Source organism: Eretmochelys imbricata, chromosome 1 (assembly GCF_965152235.1).
Source record: "Eretmochelys imbricata isolate rEreImb1 chromosome 1, rEreImb1.hap1, whole genome shotgun sequence".
Classification (NCBI taxonomy): Eukaryota; Metazoa; Chordata; order Testudines; family Cheloniidae; genus Eretmochelys; species Eretmochelys imbricata.
In genome coordinates, this window is record NC_135572.1 from 152,816,223 (window position 1) to 152,835,308 (window position 19,086).

The 19,086-nt window shown below is 43.6% G+C and overlaps 1 protein-coding gene across 1 annotated transcript in view; it reads left to right on the forward strand.

Annotated features, from left to right (window-relative positions):
• Positions 1–4,894: 4,894 nt before the first annotated feature.
• The window catches only part of SYTL5 (synaptotagmin like 5), a 121,507-nt gene continuing 107,315 nt past the window's right edge, over positions 4,895–19,086 (forward strand). The window contains exon 1 of the mRNA XM_077807219.1: positions 4,895–5,013. Coding sequence (XP_077663345.1) covers positions 4,895–5,013 — 119 coding nt within the window. The remainder of the gene's footprint in view (positions 5,014–19,086) is intronic.

A 19,086-nucleotide genomic window follows, 5' to 3' on the forward strand; every position in this document is an offset into this window, starting at 1 on the left:
AACCTAAATATAAAAGTCAGAAAAGACTGTTAATGTTAATCACAGAATTTAACTGTGCTCACTTATTCTTCCCTTTGTGGGGGGAGAACTCACTAGCTTGAATCTGACTTCTTATTTTAAAATTTCATTTTATTTTAATTCTTGTTCGTTGGAATAATCCCTTGTTCCATTTGAACTCTGGCCCACTGGTACTTTCTCTCTTCTCCCAATCATTTGCTACTGCTTTGTATCTTGGCAAATGTGTGTTTTCCAGACCGCTGGTGAAAATACTAAATGAAACAGTCCTCAACCCTAGCCCTTGCAGGACTCATCAAACCCAGACTAGACTCACTCCTTACTTGGCCTCCAGTGTGGTACGGCCTTGAAGTACGCTTCTAACTTAAAGCACATGAGCAGTTGCAGTGAAGCTAATGGTAGTACTCATGTGCTTAAAGTTAGGTATGTGCTTACATACCTCGCTGAACTGAGACCTTGATGTCCATCAATAAATTGGTATGGTCATAGTTCCTACTGTTTAGAAAAATGATCTGGCTGCTGAATCCAATGGTTCCAATTATGGAACTGTCCAAGACTTTGTAAACCAAATTAAATACTGTCACTATCCCAGGAGCAACTCGGGAACCAGATTGTGACAGAGTCTCCCTGCTCCCGCTTGGGGTTCAGGGGGTAAGGCCTATATCTTGCCCAGATAACTCCTCCCTCTGATGCTGGTGGTAAGGGAACCAGGAAGCAGACTCTGACTCTGCGTAGCACAGAATATTTCTTCTGGCACAGCTGCACTGATATGTGTGTTGGGGGTTCTGCCCACACACCAGAGTGGTGGGGGGTGGAAGTTGTGGTCCTGTGGAGGTTGCTGTTCCCCGCCTCCTTCCCTTCCATTACAACCTGCAATGAGGGCAACTGGCACAGGTGGTATTTATTTTGTTTTGTTTGTTTTATTATTTGTATTTCTGTAGTGCCTGGTCCTGGTCCATGCCCATGACCAGGGCTTCTAGGTAGCCTTGCATCCCCTTATTCGTCTGTGCTGCAGGATTCATGAGCCGATAATCTTGGCCGTAGGCAAGAAGGAAAGAGAATAGTGTTTTACTAAAAGTAGTTTAACAGTTTTTATATAGGGCAGACTATTTTGTAAATATGAAACCAGAGCAAAACAGTAACTTTAGGTGACACCGACATCAACAGGAGCCAAATCTTGCCGTCATTACTCAGGTAAAGCCACTGTTGAAATCAGGGAGATTTTTTCCATGAGTAAGGACTGAAGGATTTGTCCCTAGACTACTTCTGTAAAAGATTCAAAAACAGTTTTCAAATCGAGTGAAACTTTTCCGGCTGTGTAATGGGAGAACTATGTGACACTGTAACAGTTAACCAGTGGTATCTTTTACACAGGAAAAGACTTTAACTACAAACACCTTTTAAATCTGGATAATGTACCTGTTAATTGTGCCCGACTGCCCACTTGGTAAATATTATAATATTCTAGAAGACGTTCTGTAACACAAGTCAAATCAGTTTCAATAGACTTCACAAACAAAGCTGTAATGAAAAGGAGGACTTGTGGCACCTTAGAGACTAACAGATTTATTTGAGCATGAGCTTTCGTGAGTTACAGCTCACTTCATCGGATGCATTCAGTGGAAAAAAGCTGTAATGGTTTCTGTGCAGGACACAGATGGCATTAAGCCACTATTTTACAGTGCAGACAGGCAGATACGAACACAAGAATTGTCATAACAGGTGTCCATCCAGTTTGCTCTCCTGTTTCTGAAGGTAACCATCAGTGGACACTTTTGAGAGAGGAGTAAGAAACTACAAAATGGATAACCTGCCCATGGGAGTAGAACCTGACCTGTCAGTTGGTAATGGGCTTCTACCTGAAGCATGAGTTACCCTATCCAATGTAACCATGTGCGTTCTCATTATCCACATTAATGCCTAATTCTTCTCTGAATCCTATCTTCGGTGATATCTAGTATGAGTATATTACAACTCCCCAGTTTGTAAACTGAATTGAATTAGATTTAGAATTGGGTCAGTTAGGCTTTCCAGAAAGAATTGTTTGTGGGATTAAAGCTTGGTAATGGGACATTCACTTCGCATGTAGATTTTTTCCATATTTTTTTCCAGTCTCTCAGCTTCACAAATACAGTAATATGGCTTTATGTTTGCCAGTAAGAACTCATACTTTAGAAGTAATTGCTCTTAATGGGAGTACTCGTGTGCTTAAAGTTAGGCATGTGCTTACATACCTCGCTGAACTGAGACCCTGATGTCCATCAATGAATTGGTATGGTCAGAGTTCCTACTGTTTAGAAGAATGATCTGGCTGGTCTTTTTGGCTACCAAGTATTGCTAAAAAGTATAAGGAACCAAAGAATGAGCAATCACCATTTGCTCAGCACCTGAATGTAGCAGGAGGAGATGTGCACGGTTCTTAGAAATGGATGCACATTTAGGCACTCCCAGAACACTGAAATGAGTCTGGCTGAGACAGAGGAAAAGTGAATGTGTTGGGGTGGAAATGGGGCATGGCCAGGACATAGATGCTGAAGTGGAATCCAGCAAATGCAAATTATGTACATAACTATCAGCATTACATTTTTCAGCTACTTCTTCTGCCAACCATGAATAGAGGCTTCTTCAAGTGCACTTTAGAGTGAAAATTAGAAGAAGCAATTCATTGTTGGTGCTTTTCTTTTAAAAGCAGCATATCAAACATGTTACTATCAATCATTGTAAAATTGCTTAGAAAGTATATTTAAATTATTTTATTTTTATGGTATATTTAAAATAAATCACAATCTGAACAAAGGACATACTCTGGTCCATAACTCAAATATTTGTTTCCCGTGTTCCAGGAGGGATAAGCACAGAGATGAGGGTGGGGCAGTCCTGAATTCTATTCCTGACTCTGCAGCTAAGTTGCTGTGTGCCTTGGGCATGTCACTTGACCTCTTTGTCTTACTTTCTTCACCCACAAAAGGGGGCATGATAATATATTTATTTGAATCACAGTAGTACTGCTAAGATCTGATGTTTGTTTTTTTACAGCATTTTCATCTCATAAAACACTGCTGTTGTAATATTGCAATTGAATTGCTTTCAGAGAAAAAGCAATATTCTGTAGAGGAGCTGTAAGCTTTTCATTGATCTGAGGTGGGGGGTTTTTAAGATCATTCTGAGAAGAGGTTATGAAATGTCAGACGTAATCCCTGTTGTAACAGAAGTCAATGCAAGGCAGAATCTCCTGAAAGTGTGACATTTAGTTGCTTTACTAATAAGCTCACCACCAAGCTGTGGTGGGGGTGGGGGGGTCTCACACTTGAGCACTAATTTTTCAGAATTTCTGTTCCTAGATTTAAGTAATTTAGTGGAAAGGACGTTTTCATTTTGTCAAGTTATACTGTATTTTGTGGCTGTGCTTTTGTTGGTGATGACTAGGTAGTGAAGCATAAGTTTATCTATCCCTATTATTGTTGAGACAAGGTGGGTGTGGTAATATCTTTTATTGGACGAACTTCTGTTGGTGAGAGAGACAAGCTTTCGAGCCACACACTGCTCTTCTTCAGGTCCATTGTTGTCCATTTTAGCTTTACTTCATTCTTATTGCTTCCACCTCGGTACCACTTGCCATTGGCCTTTTACTTACATGGAATATGTAAGAGAGGCAAGGAAAGCTTTCAAAAGTGACTGGAGAGTAGGCTTAATGAGGAAGGAGAGCTGCAGGAACTGTATACAAGCTCTGCCTGTTTCCATTGTACCCAGCCTCTCATCCCCTTCCCACATCAGACTTTCCCAACACACTCAGATTAGATCAACCTTTGAAAAGACTCACACAAATATAAAAATGTACTTCTATCTTAAATGAATAAGCTCGGTATCAGTTGTGCCTTCCTTCAGTTCCAGTTTGTGAGGCAGTGATGACTAGAACTTCCAGGTTAACAGCCCTAAAATTTTAGTTCTCTTGTCATGCACCACATGAAGCAGAGGCAAACTGTTTGAAATGGTGGTATGTTTAGTACTCAGATATAGACATTCAGGATTCTTGTTGTTCTGTTCCATTGGTGAGGGGGGCAGAGAAGGAGGAAGGGAAATGTGATATCCTTAGAGCACACAAAGACATCTCGTGCCCAATTCTGCCATCCCTCCTCTCATTAAGCAGTACCTTTCTATCCAAGTAGTCCGAGTGAAATTCGTGGAGTGTTTGTGTGGCATGGTGCTAATCATGATAAGAATAGCAAAATCAAGTCCAAAGTGAGTTTAGCCAATTCAGGACTTCCACAACCAGAGAGTAATTGCAAATGAATTTACAGAAGGAGGGGCGCCTGCATGATGACATTCATACACTTTAGAGTAAACAGTAGCAAAGAGAAAGCACTGGCCATAGATGACCCTGGGGGCAATCTGTTAGTCTGCAGGTGATTAGACATTGATTCCCAAACCACTGTTTCATTTAGCTTCTCTTAGATGAGACCGGGATAATGTCAAAATCACTTCCTTTTATTTCTTTTTGACTTTCAGATAGTTTGAATCTAAATATCCAGCTGTTGTGTGGCTTCAGACGACAGTTGATGTGTTGAAGATGAACTCAGACACCTTCTATGAATGTGGGTTGAAGGCTTGCAGCATGTCAAGGAAGACCAGAAAAGATGCAATGAACATTCTGTAACCAGGAAAATGAGAGAATTTCTTAAAGAACACAGCAGAAACCTTTCTCTCCTGCAGGTGGAAGACATGGTCACATGCTTTTAATATCTGGGTAATTTAATGAAGAGCTCTCTGTCAGGCTATCTTGTAAATCTTGTACCTGTGTGACAAATGTGCCTTTGAAACTTGCAGTAAACAGTTTATTCTCTGGAAACCCAACTGTTGGAAAAATCACTATTGGAGAATCATGTCAAAAAACCTGGAGATCATCAATTTGTCATTTTTGTTGGAACATGAGAGGGAAACAATACTAGGAGTATTGAAGAGAGATGAGTATTTGAAAAAAGTGGAAGATAAGAGGATAAGGTAATCTTTTAACGTTCTTCTTCTAAAAAATTGCTTTTTTTTCATTCTCTCTTGCTTGAGGAGTTGTTAGAATATTGCAGACTGGGTAGGGTGGCTAGGTGCCTGGTTTTTGACCAGCAAGTCCAATCAAAAAGGGGACCTGACAGTGTCCGGGCGGATCTACTGACTGGACACCCAAAGTCCGGTTGCTGAGGTTGGGGAAAGTGGGGAAGCACTGGCTCATTACCTGCTCCAGCCCCAACTCAACCAGGGCTGCCTCCTACCTGTGTCAGGTTGCTATAGCTCCCAGCCCCAGCTCTGCAGGCGAGATCCTCTCAACCTAGACTGAGGGAGAGGGGAAGCAGAGGGGGGAAGGGACAGGGCAGGGAAGGTTCTGGCAGTCCTGCTGGAGTGTCCAGTTTCTAAATATTATGAAGATGGCAGCCCTAAGACTGGGACCTGACTTGAGGGTCTCTTCACCCACGTGGGAGTCCTGAATTTCAGGAGTCACTTTAGCACAATTGCTCCTCTAGTCTCATGCAAAGAGAAGTATGGCGGAAGTGGGAGGAAAACGCTAGTTAATGCATCTTTTTGTAAATGTGTGTGACGCATGCATAGCTACAGGCAGTGATGAGCTGCCAAAATTTTAACAACTGGTTCCCTCCTCACCCTACAAGGGGGTCGGGGCCCACCCCGGGGCCCCGCCCCCCAGGACTTTTGCCTCATCCAACCCCCTGCGTTCTTTGACACCCCTCCCACCCCGGGATCCCAGCCCCATCCACCCCCCTCCTCTGTCCCCTGACTGCCCCCAGAACCGGGCAGGAGCGTCTCGTCGGCCACCGTAGTGGGTGCCCGCCCCGCCCCTAAGAGCCAGAGGGACCTGCTAGGGGGCGAGGTGGGGAGTCCCAGTGTTGCTTACCTGGGGCAGCTCCCAGGAAGCATCTGGCAGGTCCCTCTGGCTCCTAGGGGCGGGGTAGCGAAGCTGGGGGGGCAGCAGGGGGAGCGGCCGCTCCCCCCACTGATCACATCAAAAGTGGCGCCTTAGGCACCGACTCCATGGGTGCTCTGGGGCTGGAGCACCCATGGGGAAAATTTGGTGGGTGCAGAGCACCCACCAACAGCTCCCCCCCCCCCCCCCCGCCCAGCTCACCTCCGCTCCGCCTTCTCTCCTGAACGCGCCGCCCCGCTCTGCTTCTCCGCCACCTCCCCCGGCTTCCTGCAAATCACCTGTTCGCACGGGAAGCCTGGGAGGGCTGAGAAGCAGGAGGCGGCTTCGCGCTCAGGCCCAGGGAGGAGGTGGTGAGCTGGGGCAGGGAGCGGTTCCCCTGCGTGCCCTCCGCCCCTCCAGTTACCTGCTGCGGTGCGGGTGGCCCTCCTCATGCCCCCCTGCCCCAGCTTGTTTCCACCTCCCTGGGCCTGAGCACGAAGCCCCCGCCTGCTTCTCAGCCCTCCCAGGCTTCCCGCGCGAACAGCTGATTCGCGGGAAGCCGGGGGAGGGGACGGAGAAGCAGAGCGTTCAGGAGAGGAGGCGGAGCGGAGGTGAGCTGGGTGGGGAGCTGTTGGTGGGTGCTGTGCACCCACCAAATTTTCCCCGTGGGTGCTCCAGCCCCAGAGCACCCACAGAGTCGGCACCTAAGGCACCACCTAAGGCACCACTAACTGGTTCCAGTGAATCTGTGCGAACTGGCTCCAGCTCACCACTGGCTACAGGTTATAAGACTAGGGATAGTGATATCCTGGATAGCAGAGTCATTGGAAACTTGAATCCAGTACCTTTTTGTTAACACACACACATGAATTCTGCAGATTTGTTGTTTCTTTGTTTTGTTTCTTAAGCTGTAATATTACTTCATGCAAGGTTAACCTGCAACAGAATGCCAGTGCATGCTGAGAATTAATGATACCTAGATCTACCGCATACCTTGGAAATTTGCCATAAGATTGTCTTAATAAGTTTGTAGAACATTTTAAATGTGCTAAAATTATGGCATAATGAAATCTGATACTTTGCATTGAAAATATGTACAAATTCTCTTGACTGATGTTCATTCCAAATTTAAGATCCCAGCATTCCTGTTTGATTCCCACAGAAATGTTCAGAGTCCCAAAGTAACAAAATCTGTGAGGTGATATTGCCTCTGCCTGTGGGCACCTTGAATAGGAAGTCATCATTTAGGCACTAATGTTGAATTTTGGTAAAACAGGAAAAAGTGGTTCTCCTACAATAAAAATGAAAGTATTATTTTCTAGTATGTTACCAAGTTCATTTTTCTATTGATGGGCTGATTAACTCCTGCACCGAAGGTGACTGAAAACATTTGTGGCAAAAGTTTTTGTATTTCAAGTAGAGTTGGAAATATTGCCTGGTACTGATTCTGCTATTTTGTTTGAACTGATCCCATGCGCTCAAAAGGGTTAAACAAAGCTATTGTGACACTTTTTTCCTCAGAGAGAGTGGCTATGTTTTGTGTGCTCCTTCAGAGCCAGTGAGCGAGAGCGAGCATGGTGTCAGTAGTAGCAGCAAGGAATAGCTCTGTTCTGCTTTCCCCTACAGTGTTCAGGGAAAGGGGTTTTGTCATCCAAGATTTTAGGATAGCAGCCTTGCCTGCTAGCTCTCAAAAGGCCCGGGAGGAAGGTGTTTTCAACCACCCTACTCCTTCAGTTTCCTTTTCCCTTAGCTAATTCCCTGTCTTACTCCAAAACTTCCTTTGTATTTCACTATTCCTCTTGCCCACTTCAAACATGCATGCTTTCCAAAATAACCCATCAAACATCTTAAAACCAGGTTTTATAATATAAATCAAATAATTATATAAGGAAATAAAATAGCCCAAAATTTTCATACCTGGGTTCCTGAAAATTGAGCACCTGAAACCATATTTAGGCAGATAAATGGCCTGATTTTCAGTGTGGTGAGATGCCACTTGAAATCATTATTAGTTTATCAGTTCATACATTGGTTCTTAATAAAATTAATTTTACTCTTCATCATCCCATCCAACACAAGATAAAATGTAGAGATGCAAATCCTGTTCCAAGTAGCAGGTCTATGTGCTGGAAATCATTCTGGTGGAAGGCAGAGTCACTTTATAGCTGCTTCTGTCACTCTAGGGCTGAATTAGCTTCCTCAGCCTGTGTATGGCCTAGGTCCAGAATAGCTCAAAGATCACCAGCAGCTCCAAATGATGACTGTGGCTGGCAACTCAGCTCCTCAGGCATAATACATTTTTCTACCAATTCATCTGTACAGGAGACATAGTTTTCTTGGGGCTGATCCAAGGTTTTGGAATGAACTCACTCTTTTTTGTCCTTTCCATTCCCCTCCCCCCCTCACAGTTTTTCCCAGTGAATCTTTTTCTTAATTCAGTCTGCAATTTTTCATAACTTTGCAAACTTTGGAACAATTAGAGCGGAAAAAGGAAAACTGGAACACGGACTCTACTACTTTTTTCAGTGAGATAGTTCTGAAAAGTTAAGGTGTGGGGGGTAAGGAAGAAAAAGGAAAATTAAAACTGCATGCAGTGGTGGAAAAGGTGGTTATATAAGACGTCATGTTTTACAGCATTCCTTATCACATGGACGTTATCTGTTATCCTCACCCTTGCTCTTCTGAGTCATTTATCAAACCTGCTGTATACTAAGACTATTCTGCCTTCCACTTTGGTATTTTATGAGGGCATGTTCCTTGATTTTATGCTCCATTTAGAAAGGTTTAGTATGTCAGTGCTGCCTAGTTATTGGGTATAAGAAACAAAATGCATCTTCAGTGCACTTAGTACATTCCCTCTGAAGTGGTGGTGTTTTTTAATATACCCTTTGCATTTAAAAGAATAGCTGAGTGTTAGCAGAGACAGATGTTAATACTTATCTCTCCTATCAAACCCCTAGTATTATAGATAATTTAGCTTCCTTAGGGGTATTATAGGATATTTTTCCCAGGAGTTTGATAAATGGGATTCTGCTGGGTTTGCTTTCTCTTGGATTCTCTTTGTACTCCTAGAAAATGGTTTGGTCGTGTTTCATTTCTTGTATACCATGTGTGAGTACAAATGCGTCCGACTCCTAGCTTGAGAGTCCATTGCTTTAATATTTCGGAAGTCTTGCCTCCTGTGCTGCCTGTAGAAGAGATGGTGGTACATTTGCTATCCCTTTTCAGTCCTGTTTAATGGTCACAGCTATGCAGTGGTTGTTTAGAGGCTGCTGTGAAGATGGATTATTTTCAGATGACTCATCCACCTACTCCTACTCTTCCTCGCCTTTGGAACACTTAATTCTTCATATTCTGAAATGTGATCCCATTTGTTACAGTCTGTCTGTGGTTCAATCCAATAGACTCTGCAAGGAATCACAAAGCAAAGCTTCTGACCAACACATCTGCCTGAATGTTTTCTGATGAATAAGTCAGTAGGGAAGTTGAGGGACAATTTATTTTACCAGGATTTGAAGAAAGCTTTTAAGACAGCAGTACACTTTTTAAAAAAGTCAATCTGCAAGATGAGCAGCCTTAGCAGAATGAATGTCATCAATCAAGGATTCGTACTGGATAAAGAATAGGAATTACTGAGGAGATGGATTTCAGGGTAGCAGCCGTATTCGCAAAAAGAAAAGGAGTACTTGTGGCACCTTAGAGACTAACAAATTTATTTGAGCATAAGCTTTCATGAGCTACAGCTCACTTCATCGGATGCATTCAGTGGAAAATACAGTGGGGAGATTTATGTACATTGGTAACACCCATTGTTTCATGTTCTCTTACACACTGTAACGAGAGTGATCACGTAAGGTGAGGTATTACCAGCAGGAGAACAGGGGTGGGCGGGGCGGGGGGGAACCTTTTGTGGTGATCATCAAGGTGGGCCATTTCCAGCAGTTGACAAGAATATCTGAGGAACAGTGGGGAGGTGGGGGAAATAAACATGGGGAAATAGTTTTACTTTGTGTAATGACCCATCCACTCGCAGTCTTTATTCAAGCCTAAGTTAATTGTATCCAGTTTGCAAATTAATTCCAATTCAGCAGTCTCTCATTGGAGTCTGGTTCTGAAGTTTTTTTGTTGAAGAATTGCAACTTTTAGGTCTGTAATCAAGTGACCAAAGAGATTGAAGTGCTCTCCGACTGGTTTTTGAATGTTATAATTCTTGACGTCTGATTTGTGTCCATTTATTCTTTTACATAGAGACTGCGCAGTTTGACCAATGTACATGGCAGAGGGGCATTGCTGGCACATGATGGCATATATCACATTGGTAGATGTGCAGGTGAACGAGCCTCTGATCGTGTGGCTGATGTGATTAGGCCCTATGATGGTGTCCCCTGAATAGATATGTGGACACAGTTGGCAACGGGCTTTGTTGCAAGGATAGGTTCCTGGGTTAGTGAGTCTGTTGTGTGGTTTGTGGTTGCTGGTGAGTATTTGCTTCAGGTTGGGGGGCTGTCTGTAAGCAAGGACTGGCCTGTCTCCCAAGATCTGTGAGAGTGATGGGTTGTCCTTTAGGATAGGTTGTTGATCCTGGATGATGTATTGGAGAGGTTTTAGTTGGGGGCTGAAGGTGATGGCTTGTGGCATTGTGTTATTTTCTTTGTTGGGCCTGTCCTGTAGTAGGTGACTTCTGGGTACTCTTCTGGCTTCGTCAATCTGTTTCTTCACTTCAGCAGGTGGGTGTTGTAGTTGTAAGAATGCTTGATAGAGATCTTGTAGGTGTTTGTCTCTGTCTGAGGGGTTGGAGCAAATGCGGTTGTATCGTAGAGCTTGGCTGTAGACAATGGATCGTGTGGTGTGGTCTGGATGAAAGTTGGAGGCATGTAGGTAGGAATAGCGGTCAGTAGGTTTCCGGTATAGGGTGGTGTTTATGTGACCATCGCTTATTAGCACTGTAGTGTCCAGGAAGTGGATCTCTTGCGTGGACTGGTCCAGGCTGAGGTTGATGGTGGGATAGAAATTGTTGAAATCATGGTGGAATTCCTCAAGGGCTTCTTTTCCAGGGGTCCAGATGATGAAGATGTCATCAATGTAGCGCAAGTAGAGTAGGGGCATTAGGGGACAAGAGCTGAGGAAGCGTTGTTCTAAGTCAGCCATAAAAATGTTGGCATACTGTGGGGCCATGCGGGTACCCATAGCAGTGCCGCTGATTTGAAGGTATACATTGTCCCCAAATGTGAAATAGTTATGGGTGAGGACAAAGTCACAAAGTTCAGCCCCCAGGTTTGCCGTGACATTATCGGGGATACTGTTCCTGACAGCTTGTAGTCCATCTTTGTGTGGAATGTTGGTGTAGAGGGCTTCTACATCCATAGTGGCCAGGATGGTGTTTTCAGGAAGATCACCAAGAGACTGCTGAATTGGAATTAATTTGCAAACTGGATACAATTAACTTGGGCTTGAATAAAGACTGGGAGTGGATGGGTCATTACACAAATTAAAACTATTTCCGCATGTTTATTCCCCCCTTCCCCCCCCACTGTTCTTCAGACATTCTTGTCAACTGCTGGAAATGGCCCACCTTGATGATCACTACAAAAGGTTCCCCCCCCGCACCCCGCTCTCCTGCTGATAATAGCTCACCTTACGTGATACACTGTAACGAGAGTGGTTTGGTAACACGCATTGTTTCATGTTCTCTATGTATATAAATCTCCCCACTGTATTTTCCACTGAATGCATCTGATGAAGTGAGCTGTAGCTCATGAAAGTTTATGCTCAAATAAATTTGTTAGTCTCTAAGGTGCCACAAGTCCTCCTTTTCTTTTTGAGCAGATGGAATTACTGGAAAATAAGGATACTGCCTCTTTAAATGTAGTACCAAAGGAGAGACTGACACTTTAGCCATGATAGGAAATGTTAACCTCAAAGGAAACATTTCCACTTTGATTAAGGAGGAGAACTGCTTACTGATTTGAGCTGAGACCCAAAGGGATTTCTCCATTTTAAATGTGCTGTGCAGGACAGAAAAAGACTTTGTACCCAGTTTTGCTGCTTTATAATGCAAAAAGAAGGCATGAAAATGGTGAGGGGTTACTTTTGGGCTTATTTTTATATTAGAAACTCAGATCCTTTCCATCCTGTAAGACTCTATGGTGACTGGACAACCTTTGAAATAGTGACATCACAAGAGCCAAGACTGTAACCACTGAGGGGAGGGGATTTTTAGTCATTTTACATTTCTGGGTTTTCAACAAATATAATGACTGACTGACGTTGTTGGGAAATGAAGCTCTTGCTAGAGGTTCAACATTTGTAGCTCTTCAATTAAGATCTGAGAGCTAATGATAAACATCCGCAGAGAGCCCCCACAAGTCATCCAGTAGCTGGGCAACAATTGAGCTGACTTTCCTGCTAGCTCTTTCTAAAATCAGACAAACAAAGCAGATTATCCCCTCCTTCCTCCTCTCCCGCCCCCCGCAGCAGCTTTCAGGCCTTCTCCATATATTGTACCAGTATGAATAGAAAATCCCATGTGAGTCACCTTTAATGGACCTGTTCTCAGTGATAGAGTGAACCTCTTGTGCAGGGTACAGACAGGTGCTTAGTGGGAAGAATTCAGCAGGTCCCAGAAAAAACAGGCAGTGAATGGAATAGACTCCTGTAGAGTTACCACATAGAATTGAACAGGCCTATGCAATATTAAATAAAACGTGAACATACAAAGCGTTTGGAGGGTCAGAGATTATTATCCTGCTGCCCCCAAAGCTGCACCTGCACAAATATTGGGTGATTATGCTAATAATATCTAAAAGCTCCTAATTTGGATGGGAAGGTGTGATGGGTTGGACCCCCCCCTTCGGAGGTGCCGCCTGATGTATTGGGATCTCACCGCGCCCACCTGTTCCACCAGCCTGGGCTCCCACACGCTGTCTTGCTGCGCGCACGCACACGCGACACACACATGGAATCACCCAGCTGTGGAATCACACAGAGTCTGCAATCAGCTCTGTGTGGGAAGACTCAGCTCGGGGAATTACCCAGTGCTCTGGTGCATGTACCCTCTGGAGTGTAAACCCAAAGTTGCATTGTCTTGTGATGCAGAGAGATCTATACAGTGTAAACCCATGAAATTCGCTGCCTCCTTCAGTGTGGAGGAACATATGCACAGCTCCCCCGCCCCAGTTATGAATTGCACAAACTGGGTTTTAGAATAAACAAAATAAGTTTATTAACTACAAAAGGTAGTTTTTAAGTGATCATAAGGGACAACAAACAGAACAAAGCAGACCAATGAGCATATAAAACAAACATGCAAACTAGGCTTAATACATTAAACAAATTGGCTACAAATAGTAATTTCTCACCCTAAAAGTTGTTTTATGCAGGTTGCAGAGTTTCTTGAAGGTAACTGCACTGCTTGCAGCTTAAATCTGTAGTTATACCCTTCACAGGCTGACCTTTCTTGCCTGGGCTCAGCCTGTCCCCGTCCCCTACATCCTCTCCGCTTAGTTCCTTTGTTTCTTCAGGTGTTTTCAGCAGTCTTCCTTCTTGGGCAGGGAGGCAGTGGAGAAGAGCCAAGATTAACTCACTCCCCACCTTAAATAGGATTTACATATGGCGGGAATCCTTTGTTTCCTATTTTGACCCCCACCCCCTTCCAATGGAAAAATACCAAAAGTCAAAAATGATGTCCAGTACCAGGTGATATGATCACCTGACCCTGCAGTGTTAAAGCAGCATGCCAGGAAACTTCTCAGGAAGGAGAGAGATTAGCATCTTCAAAGTCCTATTGTCCTTCCTAATGGCCCATCCAGGCTGTTTGCATACTGTCCAGTGGGCGTTCCCCACGTAAAAACATAGTTGTAATTATTACATAGTCAATATTTCTGACTTCAAATACAGAAATGATACATGCATACAAATTGGATAATCACATTCAGTAAAACATAACCTTTCCAATGATATCTCACATGACCCATCTTGCATAAAACATATCTTAGTTATGCCATATTCATATTGTAAGCATATCTCTTATGAAGAATATGGGGCGTAGGGTCACAGGAAGCTAAGAAAAGTCACACCTTTCTATTCAAAGGGTCAACCAAGCACTGTTTGGGAATTCTGAGATACCAAGACAACTCCTTATTTCAGAGGAGCAGAAAGGCATGGCTAGAACTCACTAGTGCTTATTCAGGTTATTAAAGATAGCCTGTAGATAATGGATGAGCTGGAGAGAAAAGCAAGAATCCAGAAACTCAGGCTGGTGAGTATCTAGAAAAAATCAAGCCTGTGGACTCTAAGCAGTTTTCCCATGCACTGGCTTTATTAAACTCCATGAGTACAGCAGCTGCACAGAGTCTGATGTATATAGTTTCTGAAATAGGGCTGCCTGTTGCTAAAGCAACTTCAGCAAAAAAAAGTTTTCCATCACTTCAGATAGTGTACTTACGTCGAAGGACTTACTAAAGCAGGCTTGAAGTTGGGCTATTTCTTTCTATAAGTTTTATGAATAAGGATTTTTGTTCTGACTCTTTATGTTCACTGCATACACACAAAGAAGTTAGATTAAAAACAAATATTCTTGCTGGAAGGTTGTAGCATAACACTACGTTATTTCTTAGACTTCGGAGCAATGACACACAAGAACCCCAAATCAGCAAGAGAGCAAACAGGTTGCTCCCTTTGGCGGTGAGACACTACTTAACTCAAACTTGCTTGAAGCAGTCTCTTTCCATACTCATTCTGATAAATGCTTTCCTACAGAGCCCAGCCTGCAAGTGGGACCAAGAAACCCTTCTCTTGTAGTTCCCATGCAGTCCTCAATATTGACTATTCTCCTTTTCTGCTGGACAGGAGAAGAAAAAAAAAAGCTTTCATTAGCTGAAAGAATAGGGTTTTATGTATGTTCTGCTGTACTTTGTAAGACTCAAGATTAGAGCTGGGTGAAATTTTTCATGTGAAACCTTTTTTTCACCAAAATATGCAGATTCACGTCAACTGAAACAATTTATGAATTTGGGTCCATTTTGGCAACTTATTTTATTCAAAATAGAAAAAAAATGGGAAATGTTGAAATATTTCATTTGCCATTTCAGCAACTAAACATGTTGACTTTTTATTACAAATTAACTTCCAATTTTATTTAAAAAAACAATTTTAAAATGTTTTAAAAGCCTTGACATTGACACTAAATGTTTTGTTTCAAGTCAACCAAAATGTTTTGATTGACATGAAATGAAACATTTTTTGATGTTTCAGTTTGCTGAAAACTTCAAAACATTTTTGTTTTGGGTTGACCTGAAACAATTTTTTTTGTTTGGGCTTTTTTTTCTTTTTTTTTTTTTTTTCCTTTTCACCTGAACAGAATATTTGGTTATTTGGACAATCCTACTTGAGATATTCTTCAGATGTCAGGCTCGGACCTGCATGCCACATTCTATAAGTGAACTTTGTTTAGAGTTGTAAGAAATAATTACAACTCTAAACAAATCAGTAAATCTATTTATAATGCAAAAACCCCGGTTACAATTCTTAGAGTGAAAATATATAGCAAGTGGAAGACACTGTAATGACAGTGCACTTCGCAAATAATAATTGCATACATGGAGCAAATACATACTGAGAAACTTGGCAACACTGTACAACCATTTAAAGTGATATTGAAGATACCAGAAAACTAAAATATAAAAACCAACACAAAGCCAAATAAGGTGACCCATAAAAATCTCCATCCACCTTCTTAATGACCAGTGCTAGCAGTAATTGAAATGGAAAGCATCTGCACCTGGGGGGTAGGTAGTGTTTGCCAGGGACTACTGTGCTGTAATTCCTTTGCCGTTGCTGGAGTGCTTTCTGTGTCTGACTCTGTCACTTTTGCAAACTTTAATACCATGTGGCATTCAAGGGACATGGTATGTGAAGGATGGGATTCTTGGAGGAGATGTACCCGTGAATTATGCTGCAAGCAGTTTGGCAAGCATCGGCTGCTCTTTTAATTTATTTTTAAATTTAAAAAATTTCCTCATCAAATAGGGCTTCAATAGTAAACGCTAGTTTTTAACAGTGAAGAGTTTAATTTAAATGCATTTCATTCTAGAAGGGTTTCCAAAGGCTTGAATAGCAATGGACCCAGTATGTACTAGTCATCATTGGTATGGATGCCTTTCATCCCCTAAAGCTACCTTTTACAGCAGGACATAATTCGAGTTCATAATCATGCCTTTGTTAACAATTTAAACATATTCTTATTCAGAAAAAGTCCTTTCACCATCAAGAAAAGGAATATAGCTTTAAAAGTAGGAATAATATTTAGCCAGGGAATTAAGGGAATTCACTCTTACTTACTTTACTGTGTCTCTCTTCCTTTCTTAGGCCTTGTCTACATCGGGAAATTGACTGGCATAGCGATGGTGGAATAAGCTATTCCTTTATAACTATCTGGCAATAGCTCCCCATGTGGACACTTTATTCTGGAATAAAAGTGATTTTTATATTTATTACAGAAAATTCAGAGATGAGAAATTCTGGTCTAGATCAGACTTTCCTTAAAGCTGACAGGGTTTCAGATCTGGAATTCTGGTTCAGGCTTATCTGTCTCTTGAACACACACCCATTGTCCATATTAATCCTATTAGGAAAGGAATTAATCATTGATAGGGTCCTACCAAATTCACAGTCCATTTTGGTCCATTTCATGGTCACAGGATTTTTAAAATAGTAAATTTCATGATTTCAGCCATTTAAATCTGAAATGTCACGGTGATGTAATTGTAGAGGTCCTGACCCAAAAAGGAGTTGGGGGGAGGAGGGTTGCAAGATTATTGTAGGGCGGGGGGTTGCTGTGCTGCTACCCTTATTTATGTGCTGCTGCTGGTGGCAGTGCTGCCTTCAGAGCTGGGCAGCTGGAGGGCGGTGGCTGCTGGCTGGGTGCCCAACTCTGAAGGCAGAGCCATCCCCAGCAGCAGCACAGAAGTGAGGATGGCATGGCATGGTACTGCCCCCCTTACTGCTGTACTGCTGTCTGCAGAGCTGGGCCCTCAGTCAGTAGCGGCCACTATCAGCCACACCCAGCTCTGAAGGCAGCAGCGCAGAAGTAAGGGTGGCATTACTTCTGTGCTGCTACTGATGGGGTGCTGCATTCAGAGCTGGGCACCCAGCCAACAGCTGCTGCTCTCCAGCCGCCCAGCTTGGAAGGCAGCGCAGAAGTGAGGGTGGCGAGCCCCCTAAAATAACGTTATGACCCCCCTGCAACTCCCTTTTGGGTCAGAACCCCTAATTTAAGAAACGCTGGTCTCCTCTGTTAAATCTATATAGTATAGGGTAAAGGAACACAAAAGACCAGATTTCATGGGGGGAGACCAGATTTTTTATGTCCATGAATTTGGTAGGGCCCTAATCATAAATGTCAATATAATAAAAGTTGAAGGATACATCAAAATGTATTATATTTCTCTAAACACATGTACACACATTCTAAATACACCCGTTAAAGAATTAATGAGAAATTGGTCCAATGTCAGTAAGAGGACACAAGTCCAAGCCTGATTTCAATAGCTGCACTAAAAAACAAACAAACCTACCCTGCCAGTACCCCATCCAAAAGAGACCCAGTTTTTTCTAGCTCTCACCTCAGGCAAACGCCAAAGCAAAATGCTGGGCCTTAGAACATGTTGGAATATGAGCAATTTCAGACTTTTACTACCCTACATTGGTCTGATAGTTCCAAAGTCAAGTAGAATATTAGTTGTTACTTGTATTACTGTAGCACTTAGGAGCCCCAGTCATGGACCAGGCCCCCATTGTGTTAGATCCTGTACAGACTCAGAACAAAAGGAGGGAATAGATGATGTAATATGCAGGGTTTCTATCAATTAGTTATTCCAAAAAGATGCAAAATTTATTTTTTCAATAATATGTAAATAGAACTGCATTACATACTTAAGCTAAGTCAATACTTGTATAATGTTAAACATGCACTCCAAAGTTACTGTGCTAATTACTACTGAGATTACCTTCCTGAGCTCTCCCTGAAGTGCATTCCAAAAATGTACTGGCCCTAATTCTGAACTGCAGCCAAGCAGTTGACAGGGAGGGGGCAGAAAAAGTATTTTTATGCCACGGGGCTCTCCTGCGCTTCCAGAGCCAGCTGGGACCTGGCCTTTGGCATAAGGGATGGTCTAGATCAGGGGTCTCAAACACACAGCCCGTGGGGTTATTTCCTGCGGCCCGCCAAGCTCCCCATGCCCCCGCTCTCCCTCCCCACAGCGCGCTGTGTCCCTGCTCCTCTGCCTACCACCAGGTTCTTCCCGCCGCCAAACATTGTACACAATGTCTCTGGAACGTCAGGGCAGTTCACAGACTGTTCTTGTAGGTCCCAGGCTTTCTTCTCAGGCCCTGGCTGTGCCGCAGGGATGCTGCAGGTTGGACACTTGCTCTGATGGTGGCCACATACCTCTGGGTTTTGGGTGGTGGGACCCTTATTCCCAGCGTCAGCCCCCCGTCCGGTTAAGATCCCCTCCCAGTCTGGCCTGCAAGGACCCTTGGCTGGGGGTGTCTTTCTGCGCTGGGCCTTTTGCCCAGGATCCACCCTTGGCTGGCCCCAGTTGCTCACCACACCTGGCTCTGTGGTTGCAGCTCTGCTCCCAGCACAGGATCTGCTCTCTCCCTGGGCTGTGCCTCTGGCTCTGGTTGCTGCAGCTCTCCCCCCAGGACAGGTCTGCTCTGTGGGCTGCTTCTGTGACTCTGCTCTCAATTCTGACCTGCTTCCTGGGCTGCTTTTCTGGCCCCTCTGGATCTGGCACAGCTCTGCTCAGCTTGGGCCCCTGTTTTCTCCTTAGCTCAACCCCACTCTGTCTGACCCAGGCAATTCCAGCTCACACGGAGGAGGACGGGACCCACCCTGGCCTCCTGACTCCCTGCTTAGCCTGCCTGCCCTGTCAATCAGGCTGACGTGGAGCATTGGCCTCTCCCCATAGCCCCTGGGGACTGTCAGTCCCAGGGCCTTGATTTCCCATTGACCCTTCCTGTTTTACAACTGGGAGCTAACAACTAAAACACCCCCACTGAATGTTAGTAAGGGGACAACAGTCCCCTTACATAGAGCTGGGAGAGGAGTTGCTGCATGGAATGTGGCAATGTCCTTCAAGTAGCCCTGCTGCAAGTCCTAGAACGAA